General features: G+C 34.2%; 1 protein-coding gene and 1 pseudogene across 1 annotated transcript in view; both read left to right on the forward strand.

Moving 5' to 3' along the window:
- TOP2A (DNA topoisomerase II alpha) overlaps positions 1 to 19,437 on the forward strand; it is a 24,057-nt gene extending 4,620 nt beyond the window's left edge. The window contains exons 7-35 of the mRNA XM_074223974.1: positions 124 to 336; positions 567 to 740; positions 933 to 1,034; positions 1,680 to 1,817; positions 1,938 to 2,076; positions 2,834 to 2,991; positions 3,374 to 3,499; positions 4,258 to 4,368; positions 4,456 to 4,561; positions 4,775 to 4,884; positions 5,173 to 5,265; positions 5,721 to 5,835; positions 5,917 to 6,038; positions 6,595 to 6,743; positions 7,989 to 8,220; positions 8,429 to 8,563; positions 8,676 to 8,876; positions 9,271 to 9,466; positions 11,290 to 11,381; positions 11,491 to 11,661; positions 11,777 to 11,860; positions 13,159 to 13,350; positions 14,713 to 14,803; positions 15,725 to 15,880; positions 16,012 to 16,144; positions 16,585 to 16,631; positions 16,831 to 16,974; positions 17,783 to 18,000; positions 18,292 to 19,437. Coding sequence (XP_074080075.1) covers positions 124 to 336; positions 567 to 740; positions 933 to 1,034; positions 1,680 to 1,817; positions 1,938 to 2,076; positions 2,834 to 2,991; positions 3,374 to 3,499; positions 4,258 to 4,368; positions 4,456 to 4,561; positions 4,775 to 4,884; positions 5,173 to 5,265; positions 5,721 to 5,835; positions 5,917 to 6,038; positions 6,595 to 6,743; positions 7,989 to 8,220; positions 8,429 to 8,563; positions 8,676 to 8,876; positions 9,271 to 9,466; positions 11,290 to 11,381; positions 11,491 to 11,661; positions 11,777 to 11,860; positions 13,159 to 13,350; positions 14,713 to 14,803; positions 15,725 to 15,880; positions 16,012 to 16,144; positions 16,585 to 16,631; positions 16,831 to 16,974; positions 17,783 to 18,000; positions 18,292 to 18,429 — 4,086 coding nt within the window. The 3' untranslated portion in view covers positions 18,430 to 19,437. The remainder of the gene's footprint in view (positions 1 to 123; positions 337 to 566; positions 741 to 932; positions 1,035 to 1,679; positions 1,818 to 1,937; positions 2,077 to 2,833; positions 2,992 to 3,373; positions 3,500 to 4,257; positions 4,369 to 4,455; positions 4,562 to 4,774; positions 4,885 to 5,172; positions 5,266 to 5,720; positions 5,836 to 5,916; positions 6,039 to 6,594; positions 6,744 to 7,988; positions 8,221 to 8,428; positions 8,564 to 8,675; positions 8,877 to 9,270; positions 9,467 to 11,289; positions 11,382 to 11,490; positions 11,662 to 11,776; positions 11,861 to 13,158; positions 13,351 to 14,712; positions 14,804 to 15,724; positions 15,881 to 16,011; positions 16,145 to 16,584; positions 16,632 to 16,830; positions 16,975 to 17,782; positions 18,001 to 18,291) is intronic.
- A 1,750-nt stretch (positions 19,438 to 21,187) lies between these two features.
- LOC141511352 (prefoldin subunit 4 pseudogene) lies at positions 21,188 to 21,591 on the forward strand (annotated as a pseudogene).
- The last annotated feature ends 524 nt before the right edge of the window (positions 21,592 to 22,115 follow it).

The following is a 22,115-nucleotide window of genomic DNA, read 5'->3' on the forward strand; positions in this document are numbered from 1 at the left end:
ACATTAGATTCATTAAAATGCTTACCTTTAATATGTGCTATGGTTTGCACATTATTTTGGTATCTTTTATTATAAGACTATTTGAAAGTCTTTTACTAAATTTTTGCCTATTAACTTCCACAGACCTGGATGGATAACATGGGAAAGGCAGGGGAAATGACTCTCAAGTCCTTTAGTGGAGAAGACTACACATGTATCACATTTCAACCTGATCTTTCTAAATTTAAAATGACTAATCTAGACAAGGATATTGTTGCCTTGATGTCTAGAAGAGCTTATGATATTGCTGGTTCCACCAAAGATGTCAAGGTCTTTCTCAATGGAAATAGGCTGCCTGTGAGTAATGTTTGTTTGTCTTTGAACATCCCTTCCTTTACCACTACTCAACCCTCCCCTTAAATTACCTCCTTTTAAGTTTTTGAATTTTGTATGTGGACTTTTCCCAGAACGTTTTTCATCTATCAACCAGTATCACTGGATTTTAAAGAATCGTCATAATCATTGTACCCATTTTAACATTCACTTGATGGGAAGAAATAAAGTAATTACTATTATGTTGATAACAGGTAAAAGGATTCCGTAGCTATGTGGATCTGTATGTGAAGGACAAATTGGATGAAACTGGCAACCCACTGAAAATTATCCATGAAGAAGTAAACAACAGGTGGGAAGTATGTTTAACTATGAGTGAAAAAGGCTTCCAGCAAATTAGCTTTGTCAACAGCATTGCCACTTCCAAGGTAATTTCTTAAATCCGTCATTGATATAACTCATTTTATTGTTAAAAACATATTTGTTATTTTAAAAATTGATTTATGTTAATATTGGCATTTTATTGTTTATTAAGCTGAAAGTATAATAACCAGGACTCTTTAGTAGTGTATTAATGGTCTGAACTATTGACTTCTACATTTTACTATTTTTCTCCTTAGGGTGGCAGACATGTTGATTATGTAGCTGATCAAATTATAAGTAGACTTATTGATGTTGTGAAGAAAAAGAACAAAGGGGGTGTTGCAGTAAAAGCACATCAGGTATGAGCCCTTAATATTGAGAGAATAGTATAAATATATTTAGTCTTATAATTGAGCTAGTGACAAAGAGATTCAGTATTCACATGGACCCCAATCCATACACATGTATGCATACTGTGTGAGTTGTCCATATCCTAACCTCACTTGATCACAAGGAGGTGCACTCAACACAAAGAGATTTGTCCTCAGTTTCTCCTCAAAATTTGAGAATATGATTAGAGCACTTATTCTGTTCATCTTTCTGCCTTTGTGCCATGACATCTTTTACTCTCCTATGCCTTCTTTGTTTTCTGGGTGGTACTGGATTTCATTTCTTTGGAAACTTAGGATTTTTGTCTTATGACCGTTGTACAACATCATCAGTAGATTGTTGGCAGTTAAAAGATGGATCTTGGTTTCTAAGAGAAGATTGGAATCATTAAAGAAAATTTACAATTTTCTGAAGGCAATTTTACTACCCTTCTCAATTTAATTATAAATCCAGTGTGAAATTTGTCCTGCATGTTTCAGATACATACAATGATCAGGCTTAAGTTTTTTTCTGGTGCACACATGATGGCAAGAAATTGGGTAATAATCCAAACACAATATTGAGCTTATTTCACAGTTATAGATGAATTTTTAATTGATTAAATTTTACTGCAGGTGAAAAACCACATGTGGATTTTTGTGAATGCCTTAATTGAAAACCCAACCTTTGACTCCCAAACTAAGGAAAATATGACTCTGCAGGCCAAGAGCTTTGGTTCAAAATGTGAATTGAGTGAAAAATTCATCAAAGCTGTGAGTTGATACCATTACAGAGTGTAATAGATTATTAATAACCATATCTCAATTGAAAAAGTTAACGTTACATACTTTAGCCTGTGTTTTAAATATTCCCATGCATCCTTTCTATTTCAGGCAATTGGCTGTGGAATTGTAGAAAGCATACTAAATTGGGTGAAGTTTAAGGCCCAAATCCAGTTGAATAAAAAGTGTTCAGCTGTTAAACACAATAGAATCAAGGGAATTCCTAAACTTGATGATGCTAATGATGCAGGTATACACTTAATAACATTATTTTATTTGGAACTTTAGATTTCATAATTAAGCTTGTGAATTATAATATAGATCTTAGTTAAGCAATGTCCTATCACTAACTTAGAATTGGAATCTTGTAAGAATGACAAAGTTGAATGTTAGGCATCAAGAGTTTCTTTAGATGGATTATATATAATAATATATATAATAATGTGATAGCCACTAGCAAGTGCTAACTAATGTTCATTACAAATAACTTGTGACACAAAACAAAATCAAAAACTTTTGAGGTATAATACCTCAAAAGAACTTTCACATTTACTGAGATCACTGTAAACACGATTATGTTTTTTAGTGATGTTTTATTTATTTTTTTCTAATTACATGCTGTAGTTTTCAACAATATCTTTTTTTTTTTGCAGTTTTGACTTTTCACAATTTTCTCCTCCCCTGACAAAAAGCAATCTAATATGGACTGTATATATATTTATTACCATGTAAGCATGGTTCTTGACTGTTTTGTTTTAGTAAGCAAGAACAGTAAACTCAACTTTTAATATTGTTAACTTTGTCAATAGCCACATCTTTTCATAGAATTGTCTTTTAAGGTTTTTAAAAATTATCTGCTCCCTACCCCAAGCTATCTGATTAAATATTTTTATGTTATGCTGTTATAAATTGTAAAGAGGACCAAATGTGTAGGCATATGATTAAGAAGGCTTGCAACACTGGTGTCAGCTGCTGGAATTTATTTCTTTTGAAATTTGGCTTTGTAGGCAGTAAGAACTCTACAGATTGTACACTTATCTTGACTGAGGGAGACTCAGCCAAAACTTTAGCTGTTTCTGGCCTTGGTGTGGTTGGGAGAGACAAGTATGGTGTTTTCCCCCTTCGAGGAAAAATACTCAATGTTCGAGAAGCCTCTCATAAACAAGTAAGTGGACACACCTTTAAGGATCTAGATTTATTTTTGGATTTATTTAGGATCAGGATTTGTTTTTGGTTTAGTATTTTGCTTTAGACATTTTAATATATCTTTTAAATTGAAATAATTTTTAAAAAGAACAAAACCATTTGTAGCTTCAGCTTAATATAAGTCTCCTGGTTCATTAATATTTAGTATCAAAAAGATTAAAATTATAAGGCAGAAAAAATCTTGGTCTAACTAAACACAAAGATTGATCACTTGAATAAGTGATTTTATCTTTGATAAAATAATTGTAAAAGATGGTGAGACATAAGCACAGTATTAGACGAAGTAACCTGTGACTAAAATTAAAACTAATTATTTTTTGTCTCTTGTGTGTCTTTTCCAGATCATGGAAAATGCAGAAATTAATAATATCATTAAGATTGTGGGTCTTCAATACAAGAAAAACTATGAAGATGCAGATTCATTGAAGAGTCTCCGTTATGGAAAAATAATGATTATGACAGATCAGGTTAGAATCAATATAAAATGTTTAAGATAAGTAAAACAAGCTGAAATGAGTCTCATTTTTGCATGTCTAGCTAAAGTCATTGTCACCATATTGATTGATCAGATTTTATTGAGGGTTTATAGAATTATGCTTAAGTACCTTATGTGCACAATTTTAAATATATGTGGACTGGAAGGGTAGTGACTGAACCTGTGATTTCAGTGATATGGAATTCCCAGATGAGGAATCTCCCTCTACTAAGACAGATTAGCACTTTCTCTGAAACTATAAAAAGACTGAAAGGGTTAAGGGACTTGCCCAGATTTACAAAACCAGTATACCAGAGGTATGACTTGAATCTAGATCTTCCATGTATTTCAGACTGATTCTTTACATCCACTACATTACACTGCCTCTCATGGACTGGACACCCTTTTTTGGTTCTAGAAAATGGTGAAAGGAAGGTTATTGTGACAATCATAATTTAAATCTTTGGCTGGGGATATATGATTATAGATAAAAATGGAACAGTCACTATCACTAAGGGGCTTACTTTCTGGGGGAAAACATATATACACATACATAAGTAAATAAAAATATACCTTAAAACTTATATGGATGATGAATATTTAAGCTTTCAAATAATATTTTTGGTGAATTAAAAGTTGATTATTTCAAAATATTTTTAGAAATTATCTCTAGATTCTACCTTAAATGGTTTCAAAGCATCTTTGTTCTATGTTTTAACTTAATGTTGTTTTGTTTGTTTGTTTTTTTAGGATCAAGATGGTTCTCACATCAAAGGCTTGTTGATTAATTTCATCCATCACAATTGGCCCTCTCTTCTGAGACATTGTTTTCTGGAAGAATTTATCACTCCCATTGTAAAGGTATATTCAGTTTCTAAGGTAACTCAACAAATTTTGATCCAAGAAGGCATATTTTAGAGTCTTTACAATCTGTTATATTCACCATAGGTTTCAAGAAATAAGCAGGAATTATCATTTTATAGTCTTCCTGAATTTGAAGAATGGAAAAATTCTACTGAGAATCATAAAAAATGGAAAGTCAAGTACTACAAAGGTATGTAATGGATTTTCTGCTGTAATAATAAATGAAAATACAGAGCATTGTATTTTTTCCTTGATGTTTTATCCTAATTTTAAATTATCACTTGTTAACCTCTTAGCAAAATATGCTGTAAAATTTATATATCATGTGGTGTATTTTTCTCTCTTTCTGGAAATTTTCTTATAAAAGATTCAAAAGTTAATCGATATCCTGTTGGGTTTGTAGGTTTGGGCACCAGTACATCAAAAGAAGCTAAAGAATACTTTTCAGATATGGCCAGACATCGAATTCAATTCAGATATTCTGGCCCTGAGGATGATGCTGCAATCAGCCTGGTAAGTTAGATATATTGAGTTGGATTCTAATTCTAAAAATCACCAAAGTTTCAGTTAAATGAATCAAAACATTTACTTGCTTATATTCTATCTATGTAGATTTTTTTCCATTTTTCAAGAAAGTTGTAACTAAAATCCTACAAATAAGCTTCTCTGAAGCAGGAGAAAGATTAAAACAGAGTTGTAACTGAAACTTTTTATAATTAATAGGATCATAGATTTAGAATTAGAAGAGACCTTAGAGACCATCCAAACAATTGTCTTTTTATTTCTTTTTTTAATTTATAGGCCTTTAGCAAAAAACAGACTGATGATCGAAAAGAATGGCTAACTCATTTCATGGAAGATAGAAGACAGAGGAAGTTACTTGGCCTCCCTGAGGTAAAATATCTTTAGTAATGTCCTGTGTAGTTCATCATTTTCATTTTTGTCATTTTCATGGGCCTGGAAACAGTTGATTAGATACTTTGAGTCATTTAGCTGTTTGTTAGGTCTAACACTACTTTGTGTGGGGAAATCAATTGTGATGTAGCTAGATGTATGAAGGTCACTAAAATGGCCAGGTTGAGAATAGGAGACTACAAAGCAGCTGCAAATTATTATCCAGTGTCTAGTTAGTTATTTTATCCTTAAAACAAAGATTGACGTTTTTTACTCAATAATAATTTTCTAATGGGCTATGTTGAAAGTACAAAACTGTACTGTTCCACTTCATTTATTATGCTCAAGAATGGTAGAATATAGGTTTCTTGGTTTTTTGTTTTGTTTTATTTTTGTCAACAGTTATCCTGTAGAATATCTTTGTTTGAATATCATTCTCTTTTTTGATCCCTCAGGATTACTTATATGGAAAAGCTACTAAGCATCTAACATATAATGACTTCATAAATAAAGAACTAATCTTATTTTCAAACTCTGATAATGAGAGGTCTATCCCATCAATGGTAGATGGTAAGCTGATCTGCTTTTTATTAAATTAGCAAGAAGAGTAGATTGTTCATATTGACATTTGCTATTCTTTTTATTTTGAAGGTTTAAAGCCAGGTCAGAGAAAAGTCCTATTCACATGTTTCAAAAGAAATGACAAGAGAGAAGTGAAGGTTGCCCAGTTAGCTGGTTCAGTAGCAGAGATGTCCTCTTATCATCATGGTGAAGTAAGAAAAACCTCACAGAAATGCTTTTTGTTTCAAATTAACTTGTGTTTAATGGAAAGAAATACCAAAAAGAGCCTAATAATACATTCAAATTTTGATAATTATTACATATTATCTCTTGTTGAGTTCTTCTTGCTTTGAGAGATAACATTAAACCTGGCACAAAGTAGTTCAGGGATGGTGATAACATTGAAAGATAGTGTGGAGTAATATAATTTCCTTAGAGGAACAATAGTATTATATAGCAGTGATGTCAAACTCAGAAATGGGGGCCACTAAACTGTACCCAAGAATCCCTTCAGGCCACATATTGACTTAGAAAAACCGTATAATAGCATTGCCTCCTTGTTCTATTGCATTTTTAGTTAGTTCAATCTTAATTCCATTTTAATCTTGTTTGGGCTCACTGGACCACATGTTTAACACTTCTTGTATACAGAATATTTCCTCATTTCCTAACATCTGAAACATTAATAATAGGTCCTTTTACAGTACAAAGCTTGATAATTAAAAGTTGGATTTTTTGGTTTTTGTGTTTTGTTTTTTTCAATTTTAGATGTCACTCATGATGACCATTATTAATTTGGCTCAAAATTTTGTGGGCAGCAACAATCTCAACCTGTTGCAGCCCATTGGTCAGTTTGGTACCAGATTGCATGGTGGCAAAGACTCTGCTAGTCCTCGATATATCTTCACAATGCTCAGGTAAAGTCTACTTTTGGTTTCAGTGGAATTTCAGTAACTTCCAAGTGTCATATTTTGTCAGAAATTTAGAAATCTTAGCCAAAATTTGTCATGATTCAGATACTTGAATCCAGAAACATTATTTCTTGAAAGTTTGATGTTTTGGAAAATAGCAGGACATACTGGTTTAGTGTGTAAATTGTAGAGAGAACTTAAAACTGATTTTCAATCATTTATGTTAAGTATCATGGATTTTTCTACAACTTTGCCTAATTTTAGTAGATACAATCTCCTTCCCAATTTCCTCTGCTCTTGTTACTAGTTTTAATGGCTCAGTTTCTATATTCTATATGGTCATCCTGTATGAGTCTGAAAAATAGCACTTCTTACCGAATAACCATTACTCCTGTTATTTTGATTTCATATACATTTCTGTGACAGCTCTACCATAAATCAGCAAAGTACTTAAAATAAGTTGATCTTTTTGAGGTGGCTAGATGGTGCAGTGGATAGAGCACTGGCCCTGGAGTCAGGAGGACCTGAGTTCAAATCTGGCCTCAGATAAACAAGTTTATCTTTTTTAAAAAAGAAAGTTTTATTGATGTATTTCGTTTACATTACAAACATTTACAGATTACTCTCATTTCATGAGCTATCTTTATAAAACTAAATTAAGTAAAGCTAATAATACAGTGGTTTCATCTGAAAATATATGGCATCATTTCACATCTATAGTACCCTCCATCTCTTTTTTTATTAATGTTTTCTTTATCTCCCACCCCCCTTTTTTTTTTGAAAAATGAAAGATAAATTTCATAGTTAAACAAAACAGATCCCCCTGAATGGCTATGTACAAAATAGGTATATGTCATTCTGTACCCTACATCTATCACCTCTCTGGAATGGACCACTGGTTTCATCTTTATTCAGGAATCTTGTTCATTATATTGATCAAAATCCCCTGTGTGCATATGTGTATCTGTATGTCCTTCATAATAAAAAAAAAAAGGTATACACTGAAGCACCAGCAAAACTAAGCAACATATCCTGAGTTGGATAACATAGACAATGATCCATACCCATAGTTTCCTCCTCTTATAAAGAGAGGAGGTACATTTTTTAATTTCTGATTTGGGAACAAGCTACCAAATTAATTACACAAATGAGAATAATTGCCAAAAATGAGACAAAAAAGTTCCTTTTACAAAAACTGAAGGAAATCAGAATTTTTGTAAAATAACAAAAGTTTGTCAATTTTTTCTCTAGTCCATTGGCTCGGTTGCTTTTCCCAGCAAAGGATGATCAGACTTTGAAGTTCTTATATGATGACAATCAACGTGTAGAACCAGAATGGTACATTCCTATTATTCCCATGGTATTGATAAATGGTGCAGAAGGGATTGGAACTGGGTGGTCCTGTAAGATCCCCAACTTTGATGTCCGAGAAGTTGTGAATAATATCAGACGTCTGATGGATGGAGAAGAACCTTTACCAATGGTAATGATCTAGATGTTTTAGAATCTAATTCTAACTTTATCATTCATTTGAATTGATCATTTAGTAAAAATAAAAGGCTAGCTGATTATAAAATCTTTTATCAAAACTTTGAACTAAGTGTGTGTCCCAGTCTTTATTTTGGCCTAAATCTCTCTTAAGATACAAACCAACTTGTTTGAATTTTTGTGTTTTTTTCCCTTTTCTTTAGCTACCTAGTTACAAAAATTTCAAGGGTACAATTGATGAGCTAGCTCCAAATCAATATGTTATCAGTGGTGAAGTATCTATTATAAATTCAACAACCATTGAAATTTCTGAGCTTCCAGTCAGAACTTGGACTCAGGTAAAATAATTTCGTTTTTGTTTTGATTTTGTGATAAGAATAAATTAACTCCTATGACCTTTATCCCTTGTTGAATCATTTGGCGTACCTAAGAATTGGTTCTTTTTTTCAGGTCTATAAAGAGCAGGTTCTGGAACCCATGTTGAATGGTACTGACAAGACACCCCCTCTCATAACAGACTACAGGGAATACCACACTGATACCACAGTGAAGTTCATTATAAAGATGACTGAAGAAAAACTGGCCCAAGCAGAGCATGCAGGACTACACAAAGTCTTTAAACTTCAGACTAATCTAACATGTAATTCCATGGTATGTCTGAAAAGTATTCACACAACTTAGTATTTTGAAAGTTATATGGACCCTCTTTATTATGGAATTTTTTTGTTTCTGTTCTTGTTTTGCAAGGTAAATGGGGTTAAGTGGCTTGCCCAAGGCCACACAGCTAGGTAATTATTAAGTATCTGAGACCGGATTTGAACTCTGGTACTCCTGACTCCAGGGCCAGTGCTTTATCCACTGCGCCACCTAGCCGCCCCTATATGGATTTAACTTGAAAGATATCCATTAAGCAAAGCTACATTAGCACGTGTGTGTGTGTGTGTGTGTGTGTGTGTGTATGCTAAATCTCATTTTACATCAATAATAATCACTTTTTTAAAGTTTTTCTTCTATTCTGATTCTAATCCATGCTTTTTCATTTAAGGTGCTTTTTGATCATGTTGGCTGTCTAAAGAAGTATGATACTGTACTGGATATCCTAAAAGACTTCTTTGATCTGAGACTTAAATATTATGGACTGAGAAAAGAATGGCTAACTGGAATGCTTGGTGCTGAATCTGCCAAATTGAACAACCAGGCTCGATTCATTCTAGAGAAGATAGAGGGGAAAATAATCATTGGTATGTTACTGGAACAATAGGTACCATATAAGACAATACTGTACCTTCAAGGTTAGTTTCCATTAGACATTTTTGTGAGAAGAGCTGCCTGTATAAATGGCCAGATATATTAATATCATTGATTGGCACCAAAAATTAATCCTCCTGTTTATTGTGTTCAATTTGAAAGTTTTATCTAGTATTGCTTTGACAGACAAATGAAAGCATATTACTTTTGTTATTGATTAAAATCTATAACTAAGATCAAAGTAATTGAAGCATGATAAACTTACATAATAATTAACAGATTATTAAGAACTTTTTTAATATTCACAATAATCCCATTGTCTTCAGTAAATACCATTATCCTCATTTAAAGATTAAAAAATTGAATCTCAAAGTGGAAGTTAATTTGTAATGTCTGATCACAAAACCTTGTAAGGTAGATGCTGTTGTTATATCATTTTGCAAATGGGAAAATGAGGCTAAGGAGGTTATTAAGTGACTTTGCACAGTCACATAAACTGGTCAAAACAGTACATAGTCTACCACATAAATAAAAGGTGGGAATTATTAGCCTAATGGAAAAGATTGAAAAATAAAAATATATAAGGATATACACATACATATATGTGGAAAAGAATTAAATAAAAATACACAAAGCTGAATGGAAATATATGCATACAAAGATTAAGTGTCTGAGACCGGATTTGAACCCAGGTACTCCTGACTCCAGGTCCGGTGCTTTATCCACTGTGCCACCTAGCCTCCCCAAAGATATATTTTTTACATACATGCACACACACACATGAAATGGTGGAAACTGGCTCTGTGCCTAGGATAGAGGAAAAGATAGGTAATTCAATGGAAATTCCATAGGAAAGGGTTCAAGTAACTCACTGGAAATCAAAGAGAAAAAAGATCACCAAGAGTTACTAAAGACTAAAATATTAGAGAAGTATTGGAAAGACAGAAAAATAGTGAATGAGTAATATTCCAAACCAAAATCAAACTAAGGTGAAATTTCTATACTTAAAAATATTCTGGGGGCAGCTAGGTGGCGCAGTGGATAGAGCACCGACCCTGGAGTCAGGAGTATCTTGAGTTCAAATCTGGCCTCAGACACTTAATAATTGCCTAGCTGTGTGGCCTTGGGCAAGCCACTTAACCCCATTGCCTTGCAACAACCTAAATATATATATATATTAGTTTGTGCCCCAAGATTTCCTTACAGTAAGTAAAATAGTTTTTATATATTAAAAGAATGAGTGCTTTGCCCTATATTGCAGTGTACATAGTAAAGAAATTAATAGCTTGAGTACAGCAAAATCTTTGGAAGAAATTTTAGAGAATAATCTGGTTGTGTAGAGTTGATCTCTTTAGGGTAGCAGCCTATCTTGTTTGCCTGCCTCAAGAGTTTTATAGGCTATTTCAGGTATGCTTTCATTGCCCCCTTGTGGTGACTTGTTTTCAAAGAAAACTTTTCTTATATCATATTTACTAGAAACAGAAAATTTAAGTATGAATCTTATTCAAACTTAAATTTTCTGTTTCTAGTAAATATTTTTGGAGGGAAGTGGGAAGGTTGTCCTGACCTGTAACTTTATTGGTGTAAAGAACTCCTAAAAAGATTCCTCTCCCATTGAATTTTGTAAGGCAGATGGGGTTAAGTGGCTTGCCCAAGGTCACACAGCTAGGCAATTATTAAGTGTCTGAGGCCAGATTTGAACTCAGGTACTCCTGACTCCAGGGTCGGTGCTCTATCCACTGCGCCACCTAGTTGCCTCAACTATATAGTTAATTAAGGTTGCAATTGAGTATCATAATTTTCCATTTCCCCCTAGAAAATAAACCTAAGAAAGAGATAATTAAGGTTCTGATCCAGAGGGGATATGATTCAGATCCTGTCAAAGCCTGGAAGGAAGCTCAGCAAAAGGTAATTTATTGATTGGCTTCCTTTATCTTTTGTTAAAAATTCAAAAGTATCATAATATCTCAGTGCTGGCATTCCCTGGGAAAGTTACCATTTTTAAATCCCTTTTTAGAGTCCAGGAGACAATGAAGAGGAAAATGAAGAAAGTGAAAATGAAAAAGAAGGTGAAAAAAGTGATTCCACCACTGATTCTGGACCGACTTTTAATTACCTTCTTGATATGCCTCTCTGGTATTTGACCAAAGAGAAGAAAGATGAACTCTGTAGACAGAGGCATGAAAAAGTAAGTGTGAGGGGAGCTAACTGTTTTGCTTTAAATGCTGGAGTGAAACATCTATACAGGGTATTCTTTTTGCAAGTTGGTATATCTTTGATGTTCATCTGATTATGTAATTTAGGAGCAAGAACTAGAGACCTTAAAACGAAAAAGTCCTTCAGATTTATGGAGAGAGGACCTGGCTGCTTTTGTTGAAGAACTTGAGGTATGTGAGTTGGTTAGGGAAAGGGTATATATGAGTGTTTTAAGTAGATGTCATTTTTCACAAGCAGCATTATAATTAGAAGTAGAAATAATAAAAGAAATATAAAAATACCTCCCAAGATACCAGATACAATCTTACTATGCAACGAATCAAACAATTCAAAACACTCAAATATGACAGAAAACAAAATGTCTCTTTGGGACAAAAGTACAGGACATGACTTTGATTATAAGTTTGTAGGTGATGGAGTGACATATCCTACACAGAATGGAAGACAACCAGGTGGTATAATGGATAGAGTACTTAGCCTAAAATCAGAAAGACTCATATTCTAAAGTACCAATCTGGTTTAGTAACTCTGTAACCCTAGAGAAGTCACTTAACCCTGTTTGCCTCAGTTCTTCATCTATAAAATGAGCTGAAGAAAGAATGGCAAACTACTCCAGTAGCTTTGCTCGGAAAACCCCAAATCAGGTCATGAAGAGTTGGACAAAACTAATGAAGCTAGTACATATGTCTAGAGCAAAGGCAAGACTAACCTTCAGACCCATACTTTTTAGTTTTTGCAAAGCAATGGGGTTAAGTGACTTGCCCAAGGTCACACAGTTAGGTAATCATTAAGTATCTGAGGCCAGATTTGAACTCATGTACTCCTGACTCCAGGGCCAGTGCTCTATCCACTGTGCCACCTAGCTGCTCCCAGACGTTTTTTATGAAGACTATCCTAGTCACTCCTCACACACACAAAACCCACCCACCACCACCCCCCAAACAAATGATTAGATCAAATTTGCATGTAGGGTTAACTAGTCCTAATGTAATTTCAGAGGTTCCCCTTGTCTTCCCTTCACCAACAAAAATGGATCAACCTATTCACTGACCTGAAGTTTCCTTTTAAAAAAAGAAAAAATTATCTTTTCATGTTTGGTGATAAAGGGCTTAAGATGCAAATTACCATAAATAGTTGATCTTGTCCAGTTTCCTCATTTTATAGAATAAGAAACTAAACACAAAATAACTTTTAAGACACTTTCTAAGTATCACAAGTTTAAAGTTGAAAGAGACCTCAGAGGTCAACTTGTCCAAAACTCTTGATTTCCAAAAGAAATTTGAAAGGTCAAGAATCATACATATAAATCATGGCACTGTGAGTGTATATCATTATCAAGACTCATGGAGATTGTTGACTGTTGGAATTGACCAACTGGGTAAAGATAGAGAAGCTTATCATTTATATTTTAGGCATTAGACATTGTCTATTATTTAATAAGATTTTTTTTTCCATAACCTTTCTTTAGGTTGTTGAAGCCAAGGAAAAACGGGATGAACAAGTGGGTGTTGTTTGTAAAGGTAAAGCTGGTGCAAAATCAAAGTCAAAGAAAGGTCAACTGGCAGAAACTTTACCTTCTCCTTGTGGTAGACGAGTTGTCCCTCGAGTGACTGTAGAGATGAAAGCAGAAGCAGAAAAGAAAATCAGAAAGAAAATTAAGGTAATACATTTGAAAAAACTGGCAGGATGGAATAAACTGACCTCAAAGTTAGAAAAAGTTGTATTCAACTCACACATCCAATATACATTGACCATGTGACCCTCTCAACCCTCTCAGGAAACTCTGAGACTGTATTGGGGAAGCAGGTACCAAGCACAAGTCTTCAATGGTAGAAGATGTTCTCTTTACCATTCCAATGAAATCATAGGTTTCCCCACACCATCCCATTCCCAACAAGTTTTTTTGTGTCAGTAACTTTTCAAATGCTACTCTTTTCCAAATTTAATAAACATAATTAAAGTACTACTTGATTTGGTGATAGCTAAAAATTGATTAATATCTTATCCCTAAAGAATGCATATGATACATTCTATATAACATTTAGTATATTGGTGGAGTTTATTAATGTGTTAAAATTTTGTGAAACAACATTGGTTAAGGCACTTTATTATTGGGTATGCCCATAAGTTTTCCCAAATATGCTTTCATTTTGTTTGAAAAACCTTGAGTACATAATTTAAGGGGGATATTCTTCCTTAAAATGTATTAACTTTAATTTCCTAGCTGTGTGGCCTTGGGCAAGCCACTTAACTCCATTTGCCTTGCAAAAGCCTAAAAAAAAAAAGTATTAACTTACAAAAGATTTCTTCCTTCAGTGTTTTCTTTGAGCAGCTGCTAACATCTAGTTTAGACACAACATTTCAACTAACATTTGTTGAGAACCCTACTTACTACTCCATAGAAGTCATTAACTGGAGTAGGGTCATCGATTTAGACCTATGCCCAGGTACTATAATCTATTTTAAAGAGACTTTCCTTTCTTAATAGTTGGTTCTAAATTTCAAGGATGTACAAAAATGTAGATTTATTTTATAGATTCATAGATTAAGCTCTGATAGGGATACTTGGAGGCCATCTAATTGAACTTAGCCAAGAGAGGGGAAGCAATTTGTCCCAGTTTGCCCAGATAATAAAGAGCACAACTGGGATTCAACCTTAGATCCTCTGACCCCCAATTCTTTATGCTTTGTCTTGCTCCAGTCTTGACCTCTAAGAGCAAGCTGTGGGAATGTATTTTCTCATTTTCTTTCTGATTCTACATTTTTGGACTTGTTCTAATTTTCTCTTCTTTCTATGGAGACCATTCTATTAAATAATTTCTTTTCAGAATATCTTATATAACATTTATGAGCCAGGTATTCCTCTGCAGTGTCATGTTAATAAACCATACTAAAGTCACAGTGTACCTCTGTGTGTGTGTGTGTGTGTGTGTGTGTGTGTGTGTGTGTGTGTGTGTACTGCCAGTACTTAGCTATATGAAGTTGGCAAAACTTTTTAACGTTTCCCTTTTTATATCTTTAGACTGAAAATATCGAAGAAAGTTCTCAAGATGACAGTATAGAACCAGAAACTCTGAAACAAAGACTAACCAAAAAGATTAAGGCAGAACCAGGTAATTTAAAGGAAATAAATACTACAATCTTACATTAGTTACCTTCCACACCTTATCTAGTGACATACACTGGAGCTTGTGGAGTTGATATCACAAAGGGCAGTCTTTCTTCCTCAAACTATTGTAAAAAATGTAAATTCTTATCTCTTGAGCACTTATTCTCAGAACACAAACAAAATATAACATGTTGTCTCTACCTTAAACAAATTTATAATCAAAAGAGTTGGCACAGTTAGTATAAGGCTGTAGTTACATTGAATGACACATACAATGAATGTTACAAAAAGAAGACATTAAATACTAAAAGCTAAGTTCAAGGAAAGCTTAATGAAAAATACATATAGAGGGCTACTAGGTGGTGCAGTAGATTAAGCACTGGCCCTGGAGTCAGGAGTACCTGAGTTCAAATCGGGCCTCAGATACTTAATTTCGTAGCTATGTGGCCTTGGGCAAGCCACTTAACCCCCATTGCCTTACAAAAAAAACTAAAAAAAAATACATACAAAAATATGTACAATTTGAGCTTTGGGAATGTGGTCACAAACCAGGTAAACACAATGGAAATAATTAAAAGTGAAGTATTTAGGTTTTGTGAAATAGTTATTGAGAATAAGTTTGGAAAGGTACCATACGACCAGATTAAGAAGAGTCTTTGAAGTCCTACCATTTAGGAAATTTAAACTGGCAGTGAGTATGATGTCTATTGGTGAAAGAGGTTAAATTTAAGTTATCAAAGCAATTCTTGAGTTTGGGCTAGAGTAGTAGTAATCAAGAATAGAGAGAAAGTTGTATAAAAGAAAGAACCACTTGAAATTGGTGTGCACCCCACCCCCTTATAAAAAATGAAGGAAAATGTTTCACATATATTTCTAAGGAATGGGTAATGGTAATTAATTCTTTTCTATTTTTCTACCCTTCAAGGTACCAAACAAAAGAAGCAAACCAAATTGCCATTCAAACCAATCAGAAAAGAAAATAAGAAAAATCCTTGGTCTGATTCAGAATCTGATTTGAGTTGTAATGAAAGTGACTTTTATGTTCCCCCTAGAGAAACTAAATTGCGCAGGACAGCAGCAGGTAAGAAAAACTACCCAAAAAATTTTAAGGTACAAGTTAGTGGTCCTAGAAAGTTTTTTTTTTAATCACCATTTTTTGTAGAATATATATCCAAATGTTAGTCATTTTGACTTTTTGTTTGGGTTTTATAGCAGCAAAGACCAAATACACAGTTGATTTAGATTCAGACAGCGATATTTCTGATTATAAAGAGGAATTTCAAGATGAAGATGATGATTTTATTCCAGCAGATGGAAGTTCATCTCATGTTAAAAGTGCACCAAAGTGAGTATTTGAGCTCATTTAATTGTTACCATGTTGTGTTAATGTCTCCAGAAAGATTGTGACTGGTATAGACATACTCCATTTAACATTGCCCCAGCCAACTTCATGCAATTATGTCATTAATGCATCATAACAAAACTATCAATCCTACTGACACATCTTTTACCAAATGCCCGGGCGAAAATTCAAATGATCAGTGATTAGCTCAGCCAGAGTCCATTTGGGGAGTTAGTTCCAAGACCTAATTCTTCCTACTATCTCATTAATCACATTAAGTTCATTGCCCCTTGTAACATTTTGCTTAACATCACATTTTCACAGACCGAATTAATGACATTAGGTGAGATATGAGTAATGGACAGAACATATGTTAAGTAATAATAATTTAATTTATGTAGATTAGAGATAGTTATTAATTGTTAAAAACAATTTTATTCTAGAGCAACTAAAGGACAACCTACTAGCAAAGAAGAGGAACCACAGAAAAGTATGTGTGTGTGTGTGTGTGTGTGTAACTATTGAAATGTTTTCCTTGTGTTAAAAAAAAACTTTAAAACTAAGTAAATTTAGTTGATTTGCTTTTTTACCCTTTGGTAAATAATAGTTAATAATTCTGCTTATTCTGACATTTGAAGAACTAAAAATAATAGAGCTCTCAGCTCACTCAATATTTCTATCTTCTCAAGATGAAGTTGATGACCTAGAATCTGAGGAGAAGGACATGGCTCTGGCTTCTTCAAGCTCTTCTACTTTAGATTTTCCAGATGAACTTCAGATTGCAGATCCAGGACCCAAAAAAAGCACAGCAGTGAAAAAGACTGCAGCAAAGAGTAAGTCAAAATATTTTAAATAACTAATTTATGCTGAGAATACATAGTTTTAAAATTCATTCCCAGAAGTCACTTGGGAGGGAATTAAAACTTTCAGAAGTAGCATCCATTGTTTTTTGTCATAATGCAAAATAAAATAAATGATTTATTTAGTGTGTTGAACTAGATGCCATATAATAGAAAGTGTACTGCATTTAGAGTCCTTGACAAGTCATATCACTTGAGCTCCAGTTTTATCTAAAAAATCAAACACTGTCCATCTCAGGAAGGTTGTTTTGAGAGAAATGCTTTGTAAAGATCTTAGAGATGTACAAAAAATTCAAACTTCTGTTATTTTGTGTTTCTAATCTTACATTTTGTTGTAATATTTCCAGAACACTTGCTATACACTATCCTATTTGAACTTCAAAGCAATCTTAATGTTATTACCCATTTTACAGGTAGAAGAACTGAGTTTGGAACAGATTAGGCAATTTGTTCAAGGTTTGTTCTACTAGTAATGCTGTTATGTTTAACTAGGTCTTTTGACTTCCAAGTTCAATGCTTTTTTTACTAGGAGAGACATATTAAAATCAACAAACATTCAAATATCTATTTAGTGTACAGGGAAAAAGAATGGTAAACTGTGACCAAAATATAAAGTAAATAATTGTTTATATACTTGTGATATATAAGAAAATAAATTAAAAAAAATTAAAGATACTTATATGTATGTTTAGCTTTGCTGCAATGGCTTTTCCTAGGTCGATAATTACTTGGAAAAAGTTGAGTTTACTGCAATTCTAAATGGCAATGTTGACTTTTTCAGGTCAGCCTTCCACTTCTACAGCCGTAACAAAGAAAAGAGCAGCACCGAAAACAAGCAAAAGGGTTCTTGCCTCCAAAGTGTCTACAGACTCCATCTCTGAAGGCCCTGAAAGTATTGTGCCACCCAAAAGCAAGAAACCTCGCATAAGGAAGCCATCTAACTCTGATGACTCTGATTCAGATTTTGGAAAAAGCATATCAACAGCCAAGGCAGGAAAGGTGGGTCTTTTTAAGTACACATGGACCTTGATTTGGTACAGGGTGGCTAGAGGTTTAAGATGTAAAGTGTAATATTGACTCTGAATGTACTTATATGTACATAGTCAAGAAAGAGTTATCTCTTTGTTCTTTTAATTTGCCACCATCTTAACTTATTGATGGTGCTGGCCTTTAGATAATGTCTAACAAATTTACATACAGCTTCTTAAATTGTGGCATGCTTATTAGTGTAGTTAGACAATAGAGTTCCTTCATTTAACTTCAAGTTCTGTAAACCCTTTTTGCTTTCAGAAATCCAAGAAGGTAGATGATGATTTCCATATTGACTCAAATTCAAGCTCAGCTCCTGTGGTACCCCGGGCAAGACCTGGCCGAGCAAAGAAGCCTATTAAATACCTGGAAGAATCAGATGAGGATGATATATTTTAAAATGTGATGTGGAATTATTTTTAATCTTAATGATATCAAAATTGCTTTTGAAGTCATTTCTCTCTGAAACCCTTTTAGTTTCTTTCTCTGAGAATAAATTTAGCTTTAGGAGTATTTTTGATCAAAAAGCTACTGAAATTATTTTGCCACATTAGAATTTTTGATAGTGGTAAAGCTCAAGTTCTCCTGCCCTTTAGTATTTTCTTCTAAGAATTCAATGCTTTAATTGAGCAAGTCATCAACATTTTTCTTCACCTTTGTGTTTTGAGTCCTTGTGTTTTTTTCTTAATCTTTTTTATATCTGATTATATTTTGAACCTTGGATGTAAATTCTCTCTCCTGGTCTATTAGTTTTGTGAGTATTTAGGTTAGCTAAGAAGTACCAGTCACGTAAAGTAGTAAATTTGTCTATTACTGACCTATACAATGTTAGAGAGAAAAAGGAAAAGAGAAAGGTGCTTTGGCTTCCAAAGTATGGATTAGTGAGACTGGAATAATTTGTTAATTCATTACTATCTTTTTAGTTTTAGGAGGTGGGCAATGTTTTGCCAAATAACTTTTAACTTTATAGATCTAGCTAAAGTACTCCCCTTTCCAAAGTACCACATCTCTAACAAGTCAGATTGGTCATAAGAGATAGTACATTTTATATATATAAAACTATTGATTGGCTAAAATTTTCGCACTGCAAAGCCTGTGTTGTAATATTGCTAATGCTACTGTATAGAAATAGATATTGGCTCCATTAGCATCATATTTTTTAGGATAAGTTTCCAAGATGACATGGGCATTTATTTTTTAGGGAAGTTAAATGTCAGTGTCTCAGTAATAAAGAGAAGATCCTCAAAGGTAAATTTGGTTTCATGTTTGGAATTAGCCATGTTAATTTCTTTAAACTTTTAAAGTCCTTTGTCTTGCTGTACATAAGTGTCTCTTCTGTTTATATTATCTGTGGGTGATGTTCTTTAAGTGTACTTGTAAATATTTGCTATGTTTTTTTATGTAGTTGAATTAAAATAATTTTTGTACTTAAAAAAAGTAGTCAATGTGTTATATTTCATCCTTTACTATATGTTCTCAGGGAACCACATATAGCCAAAAAGGACAGCCTTTCCAAAGTGATGCCAGAGTTATTTGCCCTTCTTTTATAGGCTTTGGTTAATGGCCCTTTTATTGGTTTGGGGATGCCACCAGTCCTAAAGTCTGCCCACCCAAAATATCTTCCCCAATATTATGGAAAATTCTACTCTTTATATAAGGCAGCCTAGTATACTAAACTTGAGTCAAGAGATTCATTTGGTTTGTGTCCTGGCTTCCAATATGTAATACATAATAGACTCTTTAGGTTTTTTCCAAGGCAAATGGGGTTAAGTGGCTTGCCCGAGGCCACACAGCTAGGTAATTATCAAGTGTCTGAGACCAGATTTGAACCCAGGTACTCCTGACTCCAGGGCCGGTGCTCTATCCACTGGGCCACCTAGCCGCCCCCATAAGAGACTCTTAATAAATGTTGAATTAACTACTGTTAGACTATGAGAAGTCTTTTCAACTATTCAGTTTTTCAGTTTTCTTTCATCCATAAGAAAGAGGGGGTAAGGGGAAGTCAAAATTTTGCTTAGATTTTTCTACACCCCAACACACCACAACCTGGAAAGGCACCAAACCAAATGTGCAAAGCATTGTGCTCAAGAAAAAAGTCACTGAGTCAGCTTTTCCATCCTCTAGCAGTGTTGAAATAAATAGGTATGTAGACATTGGGGTGGGAGCTATCCAGGAGAGTCTAATAGTAACAGTTAAGCACCCAGTAAGGAGACCAAACCCTTGGGCAGATCTCCCAAGATAACCCTGAACTGGCATGGGGAGCAGGATCAGGTGCAGACGTCTAACAGCTCTGTTGTCCATTCATACAGTTCCAGAGCAGAGAAGGATGGTTGGAATGAGAGCACAGGGGTTCCTACCTTGTAAGAAACTAGGAATAAGTACCAGAAACACTGCTTTATGATTCTAAGTTCAAGAGAAAGTTATGACTAATTTTTAACTCCATACTTAATCCTATAGTGAAATAAACCAGAGTGAGAGACTAAAACCAAGGGGGATCCCACAGTTCAGTCACTGGGAACCTGCAGAACCTCCTGTGGCCTAACAGTGATGAGAGTCTCAAAACTTCACCATAGCCCCCCAAACCAGGTCAGAAACGGGGAGCAGTCAACAGACCTCTCCCTGGATCACCTCACTTTGGGAGCCCTGAAACCAACCTGAGTCAAGAAAGCAACAGAATGTAAAGAAGCTCAAGCCATACATTCTCCTCTGCCACCCCCCAAAAAAAAGTGAACAGAAGCCAACACTAACAAAATCCAAAGAGGAAAAATATGCTGAGAATGTGCAATCAACATTAAAATCTTGGGGCGGCTAGGTGGTGCAGTGGATAAAGCCCTGGCCCTGAAGTCAGGAGTACCTGGGTTCAAATCCAGCCTCAGACACTTAATAATCACCTAGCTGTGTGGCCTTGGGCAAGCCACTTAACCCTTATTTGCCTTGCGAAAACCTAAAAAAAAAAATTAAAATCTTAAAAAGTTTACTATGGTAACAGAATCAAGACAAAAAAATGGAAAAGACAATGACTTGCAAACATCTCCAATCAAAAAAATGATTAGAGAAAAGATGGGGTTCCCGGAGAGCGGGGGGGGGGGGGGGGGGGGGGGGGGGGGGGGGGGGCCGAGAGTAGAGCCCCCCCGCCCGGAGATGGTTCAGTCCCAAAATGGCCACCACCATGAAGAAGGTCCTGCTGAAGATGTCAACGTTACTTTTGAAGACCCGCAAAAGATTAACAAATTTACCCGGAATACTAGTAGAATCACAGAACTGAAGGAAGAAATAGACATTAAAAAGAAACAGCTTCAAAATTTAGAGGTTGCTTGTGATGACATGTTGATGATAGATGAAGATACTTTAATGATTCCCTATCAAATTGGTGATGTTTTTATTAGCCATTCTCAAGATGAAACTCAAGAAATGTTGGAAGAAGCTAAGAAAAATTTGCAAGATGAAATTGAAGCATTAGAATCTAGAGTTGAGTCAATCCAACGGGTGTTAGCTGATTTGAAAGTTCAGTGGTATGCAAAATTTGGGAGCAACATAAATCTTGAAGCAGATGACAGTTAAAAGTTTTCTAAATATAAATTTATTTGTTTAATAAAATCGAATATTGGTAACAATGATTTCCATTCTTCATAGGATGTTGAAATCAAATCATTTTTTTCTTCAAAAAAGTTTGTCTTTTATTTAATGAAAACTTGCCTATTTTCGCATGTCTTGCTTATTTTATATTTTTTTAAAGAAAAAACAGTAAACATCTGTGTATTTTGCATAATAATTTCAAAATTAGGGTCTTTGTGTGCTGTTTATTATCAGTTAAGCAAAAAAAAAAAAGAAAAGATGAACAAGAATTCCTAAAACTAAAAGTTTAAAAAGTAAATTATTTTTTTAAAATAAGATACCTAGGGGCAGCTAGGTGGTGCAGTGGATAAAGCCCTGGCCCTGGAGTCAGGAGTACCTGAGTTCAAATCCGGTCTCAGACACTTAATAATTACCTAGCTGTGTGTCCTTGGTCAAGCCAATTAACTCCATTTGGCTTGCAAAAAAACTAAAAAAAAAAAAAAAGATACCTAAGGGGTAAGTTGGAGGGG

Source organism: Macrotis lagotis, chromosome 2 (genome assembly GCF_037893015.1).
Source record: "Macrotis lagotis isolate mMagLag1 chromosome 2, bilby.v1.9.chrom.fasta, whole genome shotgun sequence".
In the NCBI taxonomy this organism is placed as follows: Eukaryota; Metazoa; Chordata; class Mammalia; order Peramelemorphia; family Peramelidae; genus Macrotis; species Macrotis lagotis.